This window comes from Serinus canaria, chromosome 23 (assembly GCF_022539315.1).
Source record: "Serinus canaria isolate serCan28SL12 chromosome 23, serCan2020, whole genome shotgun sequence".
Lineage (NCBI taxonomy): Eukaryota > Metazoa > Chordata > Aves > Passeriformes > Fringillidae > Serinus > Serinus canaria.
Genome location: NC_066336.1, coordinates 5,644,448 through 5,666,422, shown reverse-complemented (window position 1 = coordinate 5,666,422; position 21,975 = coordinate 5,644,448). Strand labels below are relative to the sequence as shown.

Here is a 21,975-nt window from a genome sequence, read left to right as displayed (position 1 = left end):
GATGATGATGCCAGGGAGCTACAGAGTTCCAGCAACATCTTCATTACAAGGTATTTTTCTCTTTAAAGAGCCCACGGAGCCAAGCATCCAATGTCATGTGCAACAGGCAGCAGGCATCATTCAGCACAGAAATTAAGAGAGCCATTAGTAGTATTATTATTATTATTTTAATCACATAAAAGGACTCTCCAGGGTTTTGCAATTTTGTGATCACAGGGAAAGAGACCCAGAGACAGAAGAGAAAAGGTGCAGTAAGTGATTGCACAATTGGAGGTTCCCATTTCTCTTCTGGTAGCTGGGATGTTGCTGCATTAATGTTTTCATTCAATTATCTCTGTTATATATTCACAGACCAACTCCTGTTGCTGCTAACTGAGCTGGGTGTGTTTGCTGCCTGCTAAATCCCGGAGAAGGAAGCAGCCCTCTGGGAAATGTTTGGTTTAGCTGGCCAGCCTGGGGGCACTCACCCTGGCACGTGGAGATTTTGGGGTCCAGCGCCTGAGCTGGCAGCCCCAGAGCAGCTGCTGTTAAAAACTGCTGCCACAGGAGCTTGGGGGTGTTAAATCCATGGGGATTCCTGGGATTTCCAGTGGGGTTCCTGGAATCTCCATCCAGATCTGAGCCTGGCAGGTCACAGCGCCACAGGGCAGTGACAAAATCTGGAGGAATTTGCCAGGCAGAGCAAACCTGAAGGTTCTGGATCTCAGGACAATCAGCTGGGTCCTTTCCAGAGGCCTCTCTGGATATACTCCTGTGGTCACTGCTTTTCTTCCCCAGCCATTTCATCCCTTTTTTTAATCCTTGGAGCCAAACCAGCCCCATTTCCAGGCAGCTGAGGCCAGTGACCTCCTGTCCTCAGAGCAAACAGCTCAGCCAAGTCTGAGCCAAGCACACAAACACAGCCACGGATTTCCCAGGAATTCCTCCAGCCTGGGCCCTGTCACCAGGCAATCCAGCACAGGAGAGCCCTGCTGCAGGATGAGGTGCAAACACCTGCTGTCCTTTCAGTCCAGCTGCTGGCAGGGCTGTGCCACCCCTCCTGCTGGCCTGGCACTGTCCTGGCTGTGGCAGTTGGCACTTGGACTGCCATCGCTGGAGCTGCACAGCCTCACTGTGCTGCAGAAATTCAGCATATGCTGAGAGGAGCAATGGCTGCAACGAGGCAATTCATGATCTCAGGCATGATATCGAGTGGGGAAAGAGGAAAAAAAGGGGAGAAACCTGGTTAAGGTTTGCTATTTTTAAACTCAAATTAATAAACCAACGTGCATTTAGGTGGTGGGAAACGCCTAACAGCACAGCAGGGTTCCATATTTACTTGCTGTCACTGATTTCAGAGCAAATTGGCTCAGGGTATAAGTCAAAGAAAGATTCTCCTGCTGCCAGCACTGCACACTTCAAGAGATATCTGAAAATCAGGCTTCTCACCTTATCATTGTTAAAAGACTGTGCAATCAAAATGTAACTGACAATTCAGCTGATGCACGAGCAGAACGAGATGCCAGCTCACTCTCCCGTAGCTACAGAAGCTCTGTAAAGCTATCAGGATTTTAAAAACATTTTGTCAGAAAAATAAGTGGCTCTGACAGAGCTGGGGAGCGGGCAGAATAATAATCCAGTGCTCTGGAGCTCAGGGTGACAGGTGCATTTCAGGGGCTGTGGCACACAGAGCTGCTGCCCCCTCCAGCAGCCCTGCTCCCAGGGAGCCCGCTCTGCAAACACCACGGAATTTAATCCCTACAGCCCCCAAGGCAGCAGGGCTGAGGTGCTGAGAAGGGTTAAAACACCTGCATCAGCACTGGGAGCAGAATTTGTACCTGCAGGTCTCCAGTCTCACCCTCAGCCCCAAGCTCAGCTGTGCCATTTTCCTTAAACGTTCCTAAACCAGCTCGTTTGGGGCCTGGCATCCTGCAGCTCTTCCTTGAGAAATCCTGCAGACAACCCTGAACCTAAAGTTAATTAATAATAATTGTCATAATAAACATAAATAATAAATATAACAAGATATAATAATAATAAAATTAATGAAGAATTAACCCCCCCCAAGCTGTGCAGCCTTTAGGAGCGACTGGAACCTTGTGCTGTGGGGTTTGCTCCAGCTGTGCCCCCTCCCATGGCACCATTTCCAGGGAAATCATGCCACACCTGAAAGCCTAAACCATGTTTACCCCACTGGAGGCCATGGGCTGGGCTGCTCAGCGTGGCACTTCTTATCACAAGCATCGCTGATGAATAATTAATGCTGATGAAAGGAGCACAGCTTGTGGGTTTAAGGAAAGGGCTCTCGAGCTGCAGTGATTGTAAATGACAGCAATCACAGGAGTTCTCTCAAATAAACTCTGTCCAGAAACGTGGGAGAGGCTTGATGAGAGAAACAGGAGCTGGAGAGCAGCAAGCACCAGCGGGAACGTGAGAGCAGCTCTTCAGATCCCAGTCCAGGAGAGGGGGAATGCTGAAACACCTGGGAAATGGCAGAGCTGGATCTTTAATGGGGCTGGGGATCCAAGTTTTCCTACTTGGGCAGGAAAATGGGGGAGGGATCTCTGTCCTGGCTGCCAGAAGCAGGACACTCTGCAGGAGCAGAATTCAGAGTTCATCTTTATTTCTACTTGGACTAGAGGGAATATTTGATCCAGAGCAGCTCCCCCCAGGCTGAGGCTGCCAAACTGGAGGCTCCAAGTGAGCAGCAGCACATCCACCACAGCAAAATCACCCTTCAGGAACTTGATTGCTTCCCATGCATGCAAACACACTCGAAAATAGCCCCAAAGAGGTTCCTCCCCTCCCACATGGAAGCAGCTGCAGAGAAATCTCAGCTTAATATTGACATTTCCAGCCTGGAGAGCACCCAGTTTGCCTCCTTTCCAGCTGGAGTTTGGGATAAAAAGCCACTTGGTGTGACAGGAGGGGGAATGGGCAGCAGTGCAGGGCCACAGTGCCCTGTCCTGGCTCCTCAGAGTCTCTGAAGGCCAGAGGGACAGAGGGCTGCACCGAGGGATTGCCTGATGCTGCCCTCCTTTAGAGGCACAGCTAGGAGGAGGAAAAGCCTATGAAAAGGCTGAAATGTACCATGTAGCTGCTTTTCTGCAATTGTCTGCAAATCCTCGTGCTCCAAAGCATTTTTCTTGAGAGTGCTCACAGGCACACTGCAAACAAGCATAAGTACTGTCAATTGTTTTAGCATGATAAATGCATTTTAAAGCTTTCAATATTTTTGTCTGTTTACTGGCACACTCCTTGAGGAATTTTGACAAGCTTGCCAGAGTGGAAGAGCTGCAAAATGCTTCAGCTTGCTGCTGAACGCCATGCAGGTTCTCCAGAAAAGAACCTGGCTGTTGCTGGAGGGGGCTGAAAGAGCAAAGCAAAGGCCAAACCCACCCAAATCAGTGCTCCTGGCAGAGAGGGGCTGGCCAGGGGCAGGGGCTGCTCACACCCAGCCTGTGACAGCCCCAAACCTCCTTCCCTGAGCCTCCTCAAGGGTTAATGGGGCTCCTTGCAGCCCAGCCCTGCACAGCCAGCTGTGAGCCAGATGTGGCCTCCCCACCCCACGGCAAAGACCTGTCCCTAGTGTCCCATCTAAGCTGCCCTGTCCCTTTGAAGCCACTCCTGTCACTCCAGACCCTCAAAAATGGTCTCTCCATCTTTCCTGTCCTCCCTTCAGGTCCTGGAAGGCCATAACCAGGTCACCCCAAGCCTTCCCTTCTCTGATGATGCCATTTCCACCTTTGCACTTCCCCACACCTCAGCCCCCAAAGCTGAGCAGGATCAGGGTTGGGTCCACACAGAGCACATCACCACAGTCTGAAAGCTCCCCCCAGGTCCTGGAGCTGATGTGGAGAAGGACCTGGGCACCTTCAGAGTGCAAAACAGGATGGGAGTGTTCTCCAAACCCTCAGTGCCACCCTCTGCACTGAGGCAATCAGCTCACGGGTGACCTGCCCACGGAGGAACTCTGCTCTGCCCCGAGCTGGGTGAGAACTCCAGGAGATAATCTCTGCACACACATCCCCTGGAAAGGAGCCCAGAGCCCTCTGCACAGCAGGAACTCCCCAGGGATGGGAGGGGAAGGAAGGGCTCCTCATGGCACAGGCAGGGACTCAGGGAGCAGAGCAGGGAAATGCTCCGAGTGCAGAGCAGCAAAAAGACAATTTATATCCCCAAAAGCCAACAAATACCCCAAAGCCACAACAAGTATCCCACCAGAACGAGCAGGGAATAGCACTGAAAGTGGCTCACATAAAAAAAGGTAATCTGCTAAAGAGTAAAATTATACAAGCCAGTTAGCACAGAGTATAAAGAGCTTTTAATATTGATTCACTCAATATTTCATGGAATTCACATCTTGCTCAACAGTGGAGAAACGAGAGAGAAAATGCTCAATTTGGTCAGGTCCTGCAGCCTACAAGCCCAGACAAATAGCAGCATTGTCAGCTCTGGGCTGGCTTCATGTTTTAATAAAGACACTTTCATTTTAGCACATTTGGTGCTGGCTGTGCACAGAGAGGTGCCCCAGGCTGGGACTGGCAGCTGCCTGGAGGGATGAGCTCCCAGCCCTGGGACAGGCACAGCACACGGATTCAAACCTTGCTGCTCACCACCAGCAAGAGGGACGGGGTCAAAGCTGAGACAGACACCCTCTCTGCCCTGCAGAGACAGGAGCTGCCCTGCACATGTGACTTCCAAAGCTCAGGAAAAGTGGAATTGCAGCCAGCTGGGCCCCACTCACCAAACATGTTCCCGATGTGGCCGTTCTTGGTCAGCGGGCGCAGCTCGTTCTTCCCCAGGGCATACTGCTTGTAGTTATCCCAGGCAAACTTCATCATCTGCGAGGGGAAAAGGCAGTGAAAACAGTCAGCACCAGCGAGAATTTCCAAACCTGAGCTCTGGGAATCCATGGCCATGGCCCCTCAATGATAAAATCTGAATTCCCACTGAACACGAGAAGTGGGGCTGCACCCAGGGGTTGGGAAGTCTCCAGCTCATCATTCCTGGGGAAGAACCTGGCACATCTCCCACCAAAGCCCCACGTTTCACCTTGGCCCTGCACACCACGTGGGACTTGTAGAAAGCTGTCTGCATCTCTGAATTTCCAACCTTTTTCAGAGAGCAGCAGTATTTCAGAATGCTTGTTAAAATGGGCTAAGAATGTAAGGCCAAAGCTGATCTGTGCCTAAGCACAGGGAGGAACTGATCTTAGGGACTGCACAGAGGTTTTCACTCTGTTAATTGACAGAATACATTCACAAAGACCAAATCCATGACATCTTGTTATATTCTATCAGAACTCCACAGGGCTTTCTTCAGAGAGCTCTGCACAGGGGCTGGGTGATTTCTGAGCAACCCCTTCCAACTCAAACAATTCCTTTTGGGATGTTTGAGCTGTCCTGCCCGGGCCCAGCACCCTGACCTTCCCCTGAGGGCTGTGGGGCAGTGCTTGTGCAAGTTCCAACACACACACACACATCCCAGAGCAGCTTCTTCTGTCCTCCTGCCCCTCTGGGAGGACAAATTAAACATGCAAGTGTCCTTTCTTCACCTGGCAGAGACTGGGACTTGTCAGCTTTAAGGAGTGCCTTCAATCAAGCTGCCTTTTCTAACCCCCAGCCTGGCTCTGAGCAGCTCCAGCCCCAGCATCACACTGACCTGAACATCCTTTGATTCAATCCCTGGCAAAAAGAGATAACAAAGGGGAAGAAGAGGCTTCAGAGAATCAGCCATGTTCTCCAACAAAGATAAGAGAAGGCTGAAACGCTTCCCTCGGACCAGGCTTTTGAGGGAAAACGGCAGTTTAAAGGAAATCCTTCCTGCACAGAGCACTCCTGTCCTGGGTCTGCAGCAGCACTGGCTGCTCTGCCTCAGGATCAGAATCAGCAGGTTCCCTTGGTCTGAAATCCCTCCTGTCATCTCAGCTCTTGCTCTTCCCTCCAGCTGTGTGTTTCACAAACCCAACATCACAAGCCCCTGGCAGTATCCTCCTTAATTAGCAAAAAGCCACATCCCCAGATTCCCCCTCCTTTTTAAACATCAAGCTTCCAAAGTCAAGTTTCCTGGAGCTGTTCAGATGGAGGAGGATAAACATTTGCTGAACTGATTGTTAACACTCAGGCTCCAACACCACCAGGAGATGGAATGCTGGACAAACAAAGCCAATTTGGGGTTTAAAAACTCAGTGTGGGATGAATTAGTCAGTGGAGAGCTCTGCTGAGGAAACTAAATAATGACCCAGGGAGGGGGAAGAAACCCTCCACAAAATGCACTCAAACGTGTCCCAGGCACATGACTCGGGGTGTTCACTTTATTTTTGCCAAATCTCTTTTTGTTTTGGTTTGGGTTTTTTTTGCCAGTGGCAGCAGGTTTTAAATGGGAAGCTCTCATTCTCCATGAACATAACAGGGTGAATCTTGAGGAGCTCTGGCCTCTCTCTGGGCAATGCAGAGCAATTCTGTGTGTCAGAGCTGGCTCCTGAAGCTGGCAGCAGGAAGGATGGTGTTTGTCAAGGCAGCATTCCCACAGCAGGGCTCCTGCACCAAAAGGAAACAGCCAGGCACCTCCTGGGCTCCTCTCAGTCAGGGCTGAGGATGGGCACCCACCCTCCTGGCACACAGGGAGCCTGGACATGCAGAGGGTGTGGAAATGGTTCTGGTTTGTTCCCTAGATCTCCTAATGCTGTCATTCTGAGTCAGCTGCATTTTAAGCTGAGTATGAAATTTTAAGTTATTTCCTTCCCTCAACTTCTTTAACCCCTCCAGTGCAGCATGTCCAGGGTGAACCCAGCTGTGCTGGGACCCAGAGCCTGCAGACAGCCCATCCCAGGGAGGGCATGGAAACCACCCGGGCTTCCCTTCAGCCTCCATCAGCCACATCTCCCACAGGGAAAATCTCCTCCTCTCCTGTCTCCTCATCCAGGAGGGGCAGCCTGAGGCTCCCCAAAGTGCCCCACTTCCCCCAGGGCTCTGAGTGCTGATGGTGCATCCCTCATCTGCCTCTTCAGCCATTTCAGCTGCCTGTGTCCCACTGCTGGGAGAAGTTCCCCAGCACCAATTTCTGTCCCAAACTCTGCCTCTGTTCAGCCCTGAGCTGATCCTCAGGGGATGGCAGTGCTGCCTCGTGGGGCTGCCAGGCTCCCTTTAGGTGAAGCACACTGTGCTGGCTGCCTTTAAACCCTGCAGATTTGGGAGGCAGGATGCAGAACGTGGCAGCTTTTCATCTCCCAGCATCCCAGAGCTTGCCTCTCTCCACTGACAGCTCCAAAAAGCACCAACTGGAAAAGGTGAAGAGCCAAAAAAGCATCTGCACCACTCTGCCCGTTCTGGCTCCCTGCAGCTGCCTCTCCAGCCCAAATTTAGCACCTCAGCTTCCAAAGCACTGGAGGGATGCAGCAAGGTCCTGAAAGTGGGGGCTCCACATTCACAGCAGCTTCCTCTGAGCAGAGACTCCAATTCCAGGCTGGAAGGGAAGGGAGGGATGCAGGAGGGAGGGGAATGTGTGTGGTGAGCCTGCTCCAGGCTCATTTCTGATGAGCCACCAGGATTAGAAGTGAATATTTTATGAATTCTGGTCCTGACACGTTAACAATACATCAGTGTTAACATTGTGCCATTTTGTATTTGAAAAATGGCACCGGAACCACAAAAATTATGGAAATAGATCCATAATTTCAGATTTTGTTCTCACCACTGAGCCATCTGCCACCTAACAGACAATTATCTATTTGGGCCTGGTATTCTAAGCACTCTGGGTCTCAACTGATTTATAGCAGAGACTTCCAAATTTATAATTTAATTTGTCAGATTGCTCTTCCTTTCCTTTCACCTGTAAGTCACTTGTTACTTTGGAGAGTTTCAGCTGCCCAGCCAGACAAGTCTGTATTAAAATCAATTAGAAATGACAGAACTGACCTCTGAAAACCTGCACCAACATTTTCACCATTTAGATCCCCATCTTCCCCTGTGCTTTGCTCCACCCAAACCCAAAAAGGACCTGGCTTTCAAGCCCACCTGTGTTTCACAGAGGCAGCAGCAGAACAAAAAGCATTTGGAGGATGCTGTGATCCAGGTAATGAGGAATTGGGTCTCGGGATAAAAACTTGACCAAGAAAGTGTTTTCACTTGAAGAGATGTGCAAATCTTTAGCACATTTAATAACAAAACCACTCCAAATCTCTGGGTTTATGGACTTGCAAAAGCAGAGAGATGAGAGGGGAAGAAAAGAAGAAAAAGCTCCCCCCACCATCACTTGCCCTCCTTTTGTTAACAGGGAAGATTTCCAAAGGCAGAGCATTCCCAAACAGCCATTTGATTAGTTTTATCCATCTAGACTGGGATAATTAGTAAATGCTTAAAAGATGAAATCTAAATATACCAACCAATCAGCCCCTTTCATGCACTTCCAAGGAACATTACACAAAGCCATTCTCTTCACAAGATAACCACTTCCGTGGCTCTTTAGCCTCCTTCCTTCAACTTCCCTTCAAACATTTCCCTATAAAATATCAAAGAAATTTCCAGTAGGGTTAAAAAAAAAAAAAAAAAAAGGAGGGCAGGGGGGTGAGTGTAATTTAAATATTTCTTTCCCTATTGTATTCCTAACTTGTTTTTTCCCCACCTCTCTTCCTTTTCCTGCAGCTGGAAGCAGATTATTTGTGCTGACAGTTTCCAAAGTAGGACCAGTTCTTTCCCACCTTTAACCTCCTTGCCCCATAGTAGCTCTGTGCCACTTTGGGTCTTTAAGCTGCAATAATGCCATTTCTTTTCCCCTGCTGTATACAACATAATTTGCCAGTTGAGAAGAAAGAAAGAAAAAGAGGAACTGTCAGTCTTTAGGAAGAATTCTGCCTGAACACATTGGGATAACTCATTTCTGTTTGGAATAATGGATGCATTTTTCCCTTATCAGACTTGCAAAAACCTGTATAATTCAGGATCTGCAGAAAAGGTAATGAAACAGCATCATGTTTATTTTGTGTTGCTGCCTTTAGTATTATCACATGGAGATATAAATACCCAGGCAAACAGCAGGGCAGAATGCTATAAAAAGGCTGGAATCCATTTGAAAACCTTTAATAGAAAGCTGAGCAACTTCTCAGGTTCCTTCTGTGGGCCCGTGTCCCCGGTAATGCTTTTATGTAACAGCAAAATGATAACAAAAAGGCCGTGTGCTCACTCCAGAGCATGGAGATGTTCCATTTAGGCAGCCACTGATAGCCAGAGCCTCCCTCTGGCTGCCTCTAAAAGCCTGGGAGTGCAGAGCAGGAGGAGCTGCAGCTCCAGGGACGTTACCAAGCAACTCCTGCCGATGGACACCAACATTGATAATCCATCCTAAAGTAATTACACTTTATAATTAAAGATTACAGGAAATCCAATAGATCCCAACAGGAACTCCAGCAGTTTAAAGGCACCCTGGCTAACCTGCCTGTTTTCCAGCAGCCATGTTCTCTCCTGCTGGCATGGAGCACTCAGGAACTGCAGAGATTTCCATTTAATGGGCCCTCAAAGGCTGCCAGCACCTTGGGACGTGGTAATCCAACATCCCCTCCCTCCTGAGCCTGGCACTCCAAAGGAAAGCCAGGAGAGCACGAGCCCAACTCCAGCTCCAGCTATTTCCTCTCCACTGGTGACTGACACATCCTCTGGGCAGCTTCCACTGCTCCTCAGCTCCTCCAGCTAAAACAAACTCAGCCCTTCCCTCCCAGAGACTGGGCAGGGTGGGAACAACCAGAGGGAACTGGGCACAGAAACACCCAGAGGGAACTGGGCACAGAAACACCCAGAGGGCTCTGGACACAGAAACACCCAGAGGGAACTGGGCACAGAAACACCCAGAGAGAACTGGGCACAGAAACACCCAGAGGGAACTGGGCACAGAAACACCCAGAGAGAACTGGGCACAGAAACACCCAGAGAGAACTGGGCACAGAAACACCCAGAGGGAACTGGGCACAGAAACACCCAGAGGGAACTGGGCACAGAAACACCCAGAGGGAACTGGGCACAGAAACACCCAGAGGGAACTGGACACAGAAACACCCAGAGGGAACTGGGCACAGAAACACCCAGAGAGAACTGGGCACAGAAACACCCAGAGGGCTCTGGACACAGAAACACCCAGAGAGAACTGGGCACAGAAACACCCAGAGGGAACTGGACACAGAAACACCCAGAGAGAACTGGGCACAGAAACACCCAGAGGGAACTGGACACAGAAAAACCCAGAGAGCTCTGGACACAGAAACACCCAGAGAGAACTGGGCACAGAAACACCCAGAGAGAACTGGGCACAGAAACACCCAGAGGGCTCTGGACACAGAAACACCCAGAGGGAACTGGGCACAGAAACACCCAGAGAGAACTGGGCACAGAAACACCCAGAGAGAACTGGACACAGAAACACCCAGAGGGAACTGGGCACAGAAACACCCAGAGGGAACTGGGCACAGAAACACCCAGAGGGAACTGGACACAGAAATATCCTGAAGGAACTGGGCACAGAAACACCCAGAGGGCTCTGGGCACTGTGAGCCTGAGCTCACTTGGTCCATCAGGGTGCCCAGAGCAGCTGTGGCTGCCCCTGCAGCCCTGGAAATGCCCAAGGCCAGGTTGGACAGGGCTTGGAGCAGCCTGGGACAGTGGAAGGTGACCCTAGAGCACTGGGATTTCATCCTTTCCAGGCTGATTGGCCTCTCAGACAGCACAGGGCTGGTTCCTGTCACCAACCAGCTCCCTCAAAAGTAGATTTCTCCAAACACACTCTTTGGAATGGCCCCCAAAGCTCAGGAAAACCTCACCTTCCTGACACTTGTCACTGTTCTGCTCAGGTTCTTCTTAAACACGAGATAAAGGCTCATTTTCCACACCTAAAGCAGCAGCCTGGGCACAGAACTCCTCCCTGGGGCTCCACTCTTCCTGGAGGATTCTCACCCCAAATTTCCATCCCTGTCAGCTCCTGCCTGCAAACACATCAGCTGAGAGTTCAGAGGGAGATGGCAGGTAGAGGAATTGCTTGCTGCAGGCAGCTTTGTCTGGAAGCAAATGTAACAGAGCAATTCCAGCAACAGGTGAGTGGGGCTTTGCTTTGATTTCTTTCTGGCAAACTCCTGGCAGCTCCTTCTCAAAGCTGCACGGGTGGATTTTTCTGCCATCAGCTGCCACCACAGCTCACCCTCTCTTGCACAACAGCCAAAGACATTGCTCAGAAAACTGATCTCCATCACTGGAACAATGGGGGAATTCTTTAGGAAGTCAGAAATCAATTTCCAGCGAGTCACAATATGAAAAAAATAAGTTTTAAGCTCTCCTTGCTGTTCCCAGGCAGCCAGGTCACTGTGTGCTCTCCAGCACAGACCTGCAGAGGCAAGCACTCCCTGCCCTCCACAATCAGGGAAAAGCAGGACAAGAAGCACTGGGAGGACAGAAAAATGCACTGGGAGGACAGAAAAAAGCACTGGGAGGACAGAAAAATGCCCAGCACAGAGCAGCCCAAGGTTGTCAGTGTTAGTGGCAAGGACAGAAATAGAACTCAAGAGTCTCCCTGCCTCAGTCCCTGCTAGGAAAGCTGAATGGGAGAAAACAGCTCAAACCACAATTAAACTAACACCTAATTAAATTCCTAATGCAACTGGATTTAACCGTGTCAAGAGGGGGAAAAAATAAAACCCTTCTCGGGCTATCTGAGGCACTAAACCCCAGCTGGATCCAGCTGCATCTAAATCAGGAAACATGTCAGCAAGAGCAGTTGATTTTGCAGTTAGCTCTGTAATGAGATGCTGGCCTGGAAGAGGCTGACAATGGTTTTGAGAACAAATTTGCAAGTCTAGACCAAAGCACGGGGTGATTTAGTGGAGAGATGAGGGAAACTGCAGCCTCCTCTTCCTTTGCCTCCCAGAATCAAAGCTTGGGGGAAATTCTGATGGGAACAAAAGGAATTTGTGTTCCTGGCCACCCTGACACCTCAGTTTCATGTTCCCTGTGAGCCCCTAGGGCTGATCAGACTCAGGATATTCCAGAGCACGGCCAGGCTGGCACTGCAGCCTCAGCAGCAATAAACACAATAAATACTCCTGTCCTAAGCTTGTCACCACTCAGGCACTGCTGTCACTGCGTGGAGGGAGATGGCAGCAAAAGGCAAACCCTGAGCTCCAGGTTGCACCTGGCCAGGGGAGCTGACCCTGCTAAATCTGAGGGTCAAACACAATTCCTGAGCTGCTGCCAGGGCTGCAGGCACACAGGACAGCAGCAGGACCAGACAGCCACCAGCACCCACTGTGTGACACTGCTATTTGCAGTTTTTCAACTCCATTTCGCTCCAGGCTGGACAGTCTGGCTTTTCTTAGGACTACTATTGCATTCCAGCACACTTTAAGGAAGGAAAGTGGGGGGAAAATTACTTCCCTAGTAATGATACTCCTTCAAATGTCACCTCCGAGTCCCCTCCTGGGTTTTGAGCCTGCAGCACAAACCACACAGGAAATTCCCTGAGCTCTTCAGATTTTGGGCACTGTCTCATTCCTGCAGGCTGCCTTGAGGGCTCTTCCATTTCAGCTACTTCCCTTCAAGCATGTACAGCACAGGGCTTTGTAAATCCCTAATTACACACAGACTACAAATTCTCCTTGAAAGTGCCCAGCATTCCAGGTGAGCATGAGCAACAGCTGAACAGGCAGGCAGAATCCATCAGCTCCTCCCCAGAATCCCCCCACGCTGGATAGGAAGGAGGATGGAAACACAAACACGAAGCAGGATTGTTTTTACAGACCTGCATTATGGCAAGGGAAGGTTTTTTCCTTTTCCCTACAGATACCATCTGCACAGAATTCTCATTTCTGGAGAGCCACAGCCCAAGGGGATGCTCAAAAGGAGCTGTGGCCATAAGTAACCCAAAACGCTGCAAGGAGAAGGAAGAAAAGGAAAAGGTGTGGAAACATTTTGCTTTTCTTCAAGGAAAATAAGAAAAACCAAGTCTCTAGAATGTATTGGGCCCGTCTGTTTGACAGCCTGTAGGACAAATGTCAAACAGATCAATAATGAAAAGAAACAAACCAGAGAGGAGAGGAGAGGAGAGGAGGCTTTGTACTCCTGAGCCTCGGATGAGGGAGCATGGCAGGAATCCTCAGGGGGCTGGGGAGAGTAAACAGGCTCCAGAGCTTCTGTGTGCAGATCTGCCAGGGAGCCACCCCCAGGCAGGGCAGCAGAGCCCCCCTGCCCAGAGCAGGAGTCGATTTTTGAGCTCCCTGCCTGTCCTGGGTGGGATGGAGATCAGGGTGGGTGCACCAGAGCTTCTGGGGGGCTCCCACCCCAGCAGCTGCACAGCCAAGAGCTCCCTTCAGCCAGGGGAAGGTTTCCAGAGCATCCTCAGAGACAGAAAGTGAGGATCAGCCTCACAGCCACCACAGCTGCCAGAGACAAAAGGAGCAGCCCCGTGCCAGGCGCCCCCAGAGGCTCAGCTCACTCCCTCTCCCCATTTCAGCCTCACTCCCCCACTCCAGCAGCTGAGCTGCCTCTCCCCCCAGCACCCACAAGGTGTGAATTGCTTCTGACACATGGATGGCTCAGGGGCCCAAAACACAGCAGAAGCAGATGGGAGAGCTGAAGGAAAGGGAGAAGGGAAGGAAAAAAATGTAAATACAGGCCAAGAGTCATCCTGCATCGCTCCTGTTCTGCACTGTGAGAACGGATTTAGGGAGCAGGAGGAACATCTGTTTGGAAACTGGCTTTGTCTCAGTCCAAATGCTGGAACAGGAGAAAGAGGGAGGCTGAGGACTGCCAGCACACCTTGTGCTTCATCTCACACTTGGATGGCTTAGCAGGAGAGATCTGGGAGGATGAGTTTAGTTTAATGATTTCTTGCTGGTTCACCTGCTCCCCATCTGTCTTTGTAGTCCTTGCTCAGAGGGACAGATTGGAGCACTGCTGTCCTCTCCCTTTTCCAGAGTTCCTCGTGATTGGAACTTCTGAAGAGAGGAACAGAGCAATTCTCAAGTATTAAGTAGTCAGCTGAGATTAGTCCAATAATTTATCACAGGTAATAGCTAATAACAGACACGAGAAACTCACTCAGAGCCTTCCTAGAGCGACGTGTCAGAGCTGTCACCTTACAAAAGTGGTGCAAGAAATTCTTGGACCACAGTAGCAAATTCATTAGCCAGAGGCTGATAAACCCTTCCAGGAGTCCCCGAGCCCACCATAAATCATTACAGCCCAGGTTACAAACACCGGATCCCTGAGGAAAATGAGGTTGGTGGGTGGGTGTGAGAACAATGTCAGGACTCAGCTGGCAGGATGGAGGGGCCTGGCCCTCCCTGGGCCTGACCTCCCACCCCCAGAGGGATCAAGGCTGGGCCCTGGCACTGCTCCAGCACTGCCATCACACAGCGGTGACTAATGGGCTGCTGACAGAATAAAGCAGGGAATGGCAGCTTTGGGCATCAGGGTAATAAACTACAGAAAACAGCCATAAAGGTTCATCAGAATTAGAGGCAGGAGGCAGCTCCTTGCTCACAGACTCCCCATCAGTGCACAAGTGGCACCCACAGAATGCTCAGGCCTAAAGAATGAGCCTCCACTCACCAAATCCCACCCTAGCCCTCAAGTCAAAACTTGATTTAAGCCTTTGAAAGCCAGAAATGAAAGAACCAAGAGAAGAGAGCTGCCTTTGCCTTCGTCCTATGCCAACCAGGGCTGAAATCAGCCTTTGGAATTATTTTGCTGTGCAGCCTCCAGTGAGGGTGGGCAGAGCCACAGCCAGCAGCAATGGTGTTCTGGTTGTTTGGGCTCAGCAGCACAAACCTCTGAGAGATAAGATAATCAAGCACAGCCACGGTGGTTCAGCAATCCTGACACGGTCTTGGTGCTGGAGAAAGGCCTTCAGGAAAGCCAAAACAGCACCAGAAATCAGCCGAGGGTTTGTTTGGGTTCGTCAGCACTGCATTCCAACACAAATACATGTCCTTCCTAGAAAACTCCAGAGCAAAACGAGGCTCAGATGGAAGGAGAGGCAGAAACATCCCTTTTCCACTGGAAGTATTTTATTTGTATTTGATCCTGCTGGCTAACCCAGGCAGCAGGAGGGTTTCAGGATGGATGAAACGCGATTATTTTATAATTATCCTTTGTTACTTCTCAAAGTACACGGTTCTGCACTTCCCTCCCTGCCCAGGGAAATCATGTTAACACAATTAGAGCAAGAGCCCTGCTTTAAACACGGCTGCTCGGACGCTGCTAACACGGCTCCAATTCTCAGCACAGACAGTCTGCAGAGCCATCCTGCTCCATAAATCAGCAGGAGCTCTGTCACCGAGTCCCTCTGAAGGGAAGGGACACTCTCTAGGAGGAACACTCACTGTATATCATCATCCTGAGCTAGTGCTGCTGGCACGAGACGCTGCAGGATTTCTCCATCTCTTGCATTTCATATTCTTTGCAGCCTTATTCTTGCAATATCTGAGAGGAAATCTAACAACAGCTCTCGGGCCATGCAAGGCAAGTATTGGAGGCCAGATTAGAACTAATGAGCTCCTGGCTCCCACTCAATCCCAGCCTTTAGAACAATTAGCTCAAATAAACCCAGGAACCGTTTTCTGCTCCGCTGTCGCCTGCCCGTCCTCCCTGGTACCTCCTGAGCTGGAAAACTTCAATTGACTTTGACAGAGGGGAGAGGTCACAGAGGAACCAAAGTTCAGTGCAAGCTGCCAGCATGGGGAGACCCCCAGGGTGCCCCAAGGAGGGGGGGTCAGTGCAGGGCTCCTGCTGCACTGAGGGGCAGGCACTGGGGTCAGGATGGGCTCTGTGGCTCACACAGGGGACACAGAGGGACACAAGGATGGGGAGCCCCAAGCTGTCTGATGGCTCTAAGGAGGTTCCAGCACCGAGGGCTCCCATTCCTAGAAAGCTCTGTTACCTTCCAGCCCAGGGAAGAAGCCTCAGGAACACAATTCCCCTTTCCAAAACCTCTGGAGATCCCTCCCTGGACTCCACACTCCCAGGGGACTCTGCAGCTCTGCTGTCAGCAGCAGGAGATGCAGGAGGGAAGCACAGCAGTCACTTCAGTTTAGTGCAGCCTCGTGCTTTACTCACGCTCCAGTGTGCTCCTGGGGAGTGCTGGAGTGCCCAGGAGGAACAGCTCTGCTGCACATTCTCCTGCTGGATCAGGGATTGAGCAGAGTGTGCCCATTTCACAAAGGTGCCACCATGGATCTGATCTCAGGAGCAGAACACCAAGTGTCCTGCTTTAATTCCCAGAGGGTGCTCTGCCCCGTTAGCCAGGGTACAAATGAGTGCCATCCTGCCCCATAAAGAGGGCATGTTCATTATCCAGCCCTGCAGCACAGCTCCCAGTGTGCTCTGTCTCCTGCCATGCTCTGGGTGCATCCTGCACAAAGCCCTCACATTATGTGTGCCTCACAGACACCGCTGCCCACGACAGCTCCTCTGGAGCCCTTCCAAAATGTGGTGTCAGATGATGAACTCAAGCGCCAGGGGACCCAGAGGAAAGACAGCAATCATGGCAGCGTGTGCTCCTCATGCCAAATCCAATCACAGCATCCACTGAAAAGTATTTTTCTGGGGAATGTAAATGCAGTCTCTTCCTTAAGTTTAAAAATCAGAATGCTGCCAGCACTAAGATCTCCTCTTGCCACCACTGGAGTGAATTTTCCTTCCTGCCTTCTCCTTCTGACAGGTCCATGTCAGTTTTATATTCAGGTCAGTCTCTCATTCAGTACTAAGGTACATTTCCCTTTCTCCCTCTCAGCTGCCCCATCTAAAATCCGAATTGTTTTCAATACTGGAGAACATATTCAAAAACATCAAAATGACAAACAATCTGTACAACAACAGAATCACAGAGTAAACCAAACATGATGGATTAGCCTCCTCTGGCAAAGCCTTGCATACAGAACCAAAGGAAAGAACATTTAGCACGAAAATCTTTCTCCCATTAAGGGGCAGATTTAATCATTGATTAAAAGTTAATCATGACTCCATAAAAATTTTGGCTGGGAAGATAGAATCTTAGTGCAGGTGACTGCTTTTCAGTAAATATTTGAAGACCTGGATGTGCACGGGCCCCAGCCTGACGGAGGAGCAGGGAGGTTACAGCAGGATGTTACTGACAGCTCACAGCCAGGCTCCATCCCCCTGCCCTAACCCCATCTTCCCATCCAAAGCATTTCAAGGAGCTGATGTGCATTTCCTGAAGTGATTGAGGAGAGTGCAGGTCCTTCAGCACCACGGATCTGTGGGCATCCTAGAGAGTCGTTTCCCCCGCCCAGCACTCGCAGTCACTCATCACCCGCCCGCCAACAGCTCTGCAGTGCTGGAGCCGTGTGCTGGCTGTAAGTGGCAGTTCAGAAACCAGTCTAGCATCAAATTTAGTTGTTGTGGAACAAGTGCTTTCACTGCTAGACTTGGGGAGAGAAGAGCAAATGACTGCAAATTGCAGAGCACTCCCAAATTCCAGAGTGCCCTCAGCGCGGGAGAGCTGGGTCAGAGCGAGCTCTGAGGTATCACTGAGGCAAGCAGCTCTGCAGCACTGATCACAGCTCAGACTCCTGTGCTGTGCACTCCACCAACAGAACAAATACATTTTTAGTCAATTAACTGTATCCCCTACAGCTAAAACAGGCTCGAGGTCAGGTCTAAATTCTGTTTGCATGAATCCACCGGAGGCTACTGAAGCAAAAAAACCCACTGCACGCACCATTTGTGGGATTTACACTACAGTACCCCTTTCACAGGTTCAGTAAATAAATGCATGAGGAGTGTGGAGCAAAGGAAAATTCCAGCAAGGCTGGAGCCAGCCAGTGCTTCAAACTGCAGAGACATTCTCTCTGGCAGAGGTATTTCTACCCCAGAGAAAGAATTACAATCACAGCACATCTGACTGCTTTGAGATCATAATTCCACTGCACCCTAGTAAATATTTTACAGAGAACTGGTTTCCTTACCCCCAGCAGCCACAGCAAGTCTGTTGGGAGTCCCTGGGTCTCCATCTGCCCAGCACACAGGATTGGACCCTCCCCACGTGCCTCAGTGAGGAGATGGGCACGGGAGGAGCATTCCCAGCTGAACTGAGCGTGGTGCTCCTCACGTACAGAACCACGGACGGATTTCACGGCTGGCCTGGAGTGCTGCTCAGCCCCAGATCACAGCACTGAAAGGCATTTGCTGCAAATGGATGGACAGAAAGTTGCAGAGTGCAGGCAAAGGGAGAGGTCTGACATCTTTTTCCTGCTGGCTGTGGAAAGGAGATGGTCAGAAATGACCAGTGATGAGATTCACAGCCCAGCTCAGCCTGGGAGCTGCTCTGAGCTCTGCTTTTGGCAAACTGGTGATCACAGCCCAACCCCAGGGTACCTGTGAGCTCCAGGAGACCACCCAAACCCACACCAGAGGCAAGCAGCACCAGGGCTGAGAGCTCTCCTGGCAGGGGTCAGGGCTGTGGCAAAAAAAAATTCAGAACCTGCAGCATTTCCCCAGCCCTGCCCCTAAAATGGGCAGTTTTTTCACTGCGGTCATAATAGTCAAAAACCACACAAAGGGAACTGAGTAACCAACACCAAGGGGCCTTCAGCAGAGGCTGAGCTCCTGATAACATTCCTGTCTCCTGCTAATTACCTTTTAGTGGTAAACTGTCAAGATACTTGTGTTCCAAAGACTGATCCACCTGCTGATGTGCAGAGTGATGCAGGATAACTGTGGGAGCCAGTGCCTCCTTCCCCCCAGGGGCTGATTTTTGAGAGCAAATACATCTTTAGAGCTGTGTTAGAAGAGGACAGGGGACAGCCAGGTGAGGCAGGTAGAGGTGGAGATGGGAGGAAAAGCCAGGATGAAGAGAACTGCACTGTGAAACAAACAGGCTTTGGTATCATTAATCCAGAGGAAACGAACGCGGGTGTCAGACCCAAGGGGACAGTCCCTGCCTGGATGTGACACATTCCCTCCTTTGAAAGGGACAAAAGGCACTGCCAGTCTCAGGCATGATGCATTCCCACACCTCAGGCATGGAAACGTGCCTTTTGCACCCAAAAAAAGAGAAGAAAAATGAATAAATCTCTCCCCCTGTTGACATTTTTCTCACATCCCGTGACTGAGCTGGAGTATTTAATGATGAACTTTCTGCTCTGCCTGGCTCCAGTGGTTGTCTTTAAGCACTGGTTGGTATAAAAATACTTGAAAGAAATGCTCTTCCCTGTCTCCCCACCTGTGAGACCCAGGAGTGCAGCAAGGAGCAGCCTGTTTGGCTCCATCCATCATCAGCAAAACTGTCAGCTCAGCTCCACCAGCAAAATCTTTATTACTGGTTATGATGCAGAAGGCAGGAACCACACGGTCTGATTTCCTCAGATCTGAGGCTGAGTTTGCAGAGGCAGCAGTTAGAGGGGAAATAATTTTGACTTTTCCCTGAGCCAATTTGATCTGGAAATTGTTGAGAGCGAATAAATATGGAATCCCACTGTGGAATTTCTGCAGTCACTCTCCAGCTACAACCATTTCTCTTTTTTTTTTTCCTGAGCATCAGTGATTTGTATTTGGCACATGTAAAAAATCAGCTAATCCCCAAAGCCATGCCTGACTGATCAATTACACAGCTAATACCTTTTCCAGAGGTCATCTTAAGAGATGAATAATCCCTTCCAAAATTTCCCAACCTGCAGCATGGGGACATTTGTTCTTTGGCTTTCTGCAGCTTTCCTGGAAAGGTCAGCATGCCCCAGCCCTGGGCTGCCCACAGGAACACACAGCAGTGGGTCCCAGACTGTTCTCCAGGTGGCCAACAACCTTTAGCAGCAAAAGCTGTGCAATACAGCTGCTCTCCTTTTTTATTTCCAAGAAAACAACTGTTAAACTGACCCTGGACATGTCTTTATAGGTGAAGGTACCTGCACACACACGTCAGCCCAGCCTGGCTCCTCACTCTGCCAACAGCCCCAGTGCTCCTCACGCCCCAAAGGCTTTCCCAAACAGCAATAAAATGGGAGAGGCCATGGGGCTTTCCACTCTAAACTCTGGTTTATAAGCAGGGAAGGTCTAGCAGGGCTACAGGAAAGCCATGGCACTGCCTCCTCTTTAGCTGAAGCACCAGGCAGCTCAGAGGTGGTGGGAAACAATGGACACCAGCTCGGATTCCTGGCTGGAATTCCTCACACTGGAAGGTCCTGGGGAAAATGGAAAGTTCCAGTCTCCAGGCTGGGCATCACCTCTGGGCATCTGTGGTCACACACCAGTTTCTCCTCCTGGCTTTCATCTGGCAGGCAGGTGGGGGAAAAATATCCACAAATCCCATCCTCCCTGTTACAGAGGTGCTGACCTGGGAGGATGGCCTGAGGGAAGGCAGGGAAAAGAACAAAACTGCCAGTGCAAGGACAGCTGGGCACTCCTTCTAGCAAGCTACAGGACTGAAAGCTCTGAAGGAAGGAGGGAAAAGCAACTCAGAGCAGCCAGCACAGCCACCACCTGCCCTGCTGGCATCTCACATCATGTGAGCAATATTTGCTAATCCAAAGGCTGTATCATCACTTCTTCCTTGCAATTCTTTTTTTCCTCCATCTGTTTCTTTTTATGCAGCATTTGTCTTCTAACCTTCTTGGTTTGTTCTCCTCTTGTCTTTTTGATTAACAAAAAGAGACACACCTTATCTCTTCCCCAGGCTGCACCACCCTCCCTTGTTTTGCGTGTTCAGCCTCATATCTCAGCACCATATTTGTTTCTCTCTCTCTGAATAAATAGAAGCGGAGGCACTTTTAAGAAATAAGGGCTCTGTTTGAAGAGTAATTAGCTGTCAGCATAAAACTAATATTTATGGATTCTCATCCTTGAAAACTCTAACTCTGCTACCCAGCACTGATTATGGCTGTTAGAAACAGATGGGGCTGAATCCATACAGCTTGGAATAATGCTATATTTAAAAAATAATTAACTCCAAATGAAGGACTGAATGCCACTCGCTTCCCCTAAATTTGATTTTTCAATTTGATTTGTTTGCACGGAGTGGAAGCTGGGTTATTCCTGTGTGTGTCGTGCTCCCTGGCACACCTTGGAGGTGGCAATCTGCAGAGACCCAGGCACACGTGAGGGCTGGGCACTGGAACATTCCAAACACCCTGCAGCAGGAAAGGATGGCTGGACCCCTCCTGGGACCATGAAGGAACCCAGCAGCCCCGGGTGCGCTGTGCCTGGCTGCCTGGCAGAGGAATTGGAATTTCACCAGCGTGCAGCCTTTGTTTTAGTGCCTGACAAAGACAGCGGGAGGGGAGCTTTAAAAACTGTTTTTCAGATGCAGGTTGGAGAGGATGAAAGCCCTCGGTGTGTTATTCCTCGACTTGATTCTCTCTTCAATCGGGGCAGCATCGTTGCTGGATGCCTGCACCTCTGCGAGAGCACAGACCCAGGAAATTTATACTCTGCTTAATTAAACCTGTGCTTTTTACTTATTGGCACCTCTTCTGAGAGCAGAATTCCCTCCAAGTTGGTTATCCATCAGGGCGAGGGATCCGACAGCCACGATGGAATCCCACACGAACCCGGTTAACTGGGTCACAGCCTGCTCCACGTGTGTGCCAGGCTGCCAGGCTTGAGCACGAGCTGGAGGCACGGGGCCAAACCCTCCCCTCGCCCTGGCAGCCCCCCCAGCCGGGCTACCCCGGCCCACGGGGGTCAGCTCCCCACAGAGGGTGACAATTCCAGTGCCAGTCCCACAGGGACCTGCAGGGACAGAGCCTCCTGCTCCTCCCCGGCTCCTGCACCCGTCCCTCCATCCCCCTGCACCAGCCAAGTTCTGTCATCTCCTGGTTTTTGTGCCAATCTGAGCCCCCAGGGATGGAGACTCTTGCAGAAGCAAACACATCTCCCACCAAGTGAGACTTTTTCCCCTATAACCCTTTTTTCCCTGAATAACCAAGCTGAAATTTACATTTCGTCAATTTCAGTCACACCGGCGAGGAGGTGTGTGCTCAGTGACAGGGACCCTCCCCTGGAAAGG

The 21,975-nt window shown here is 50.4% G+C and overlaps 1 protein-coding gene across 1 annotated transcript in view; it reads right to left on the bottom strand.

The window, feature by feature from the left end:
- Positions 1-21,975, bottom strand: part of MAN1C1 (mannosidase alpha class 1C member 1) — a 53,284-nt gene that overhangs the window by 29,872 nt on the left and 1,437 nt on the right. Inside the window, exon 2 of the mRNA XM_009098610.4 lies at positions 4,727-4,823. Coding sequence (XP_009096858.2) covers positions 4,727-4,823 — 97 coding nt within the window. The remainder of the gene's footprint in view (positions 1-4,726; positions 4,824-21,975) is intronic.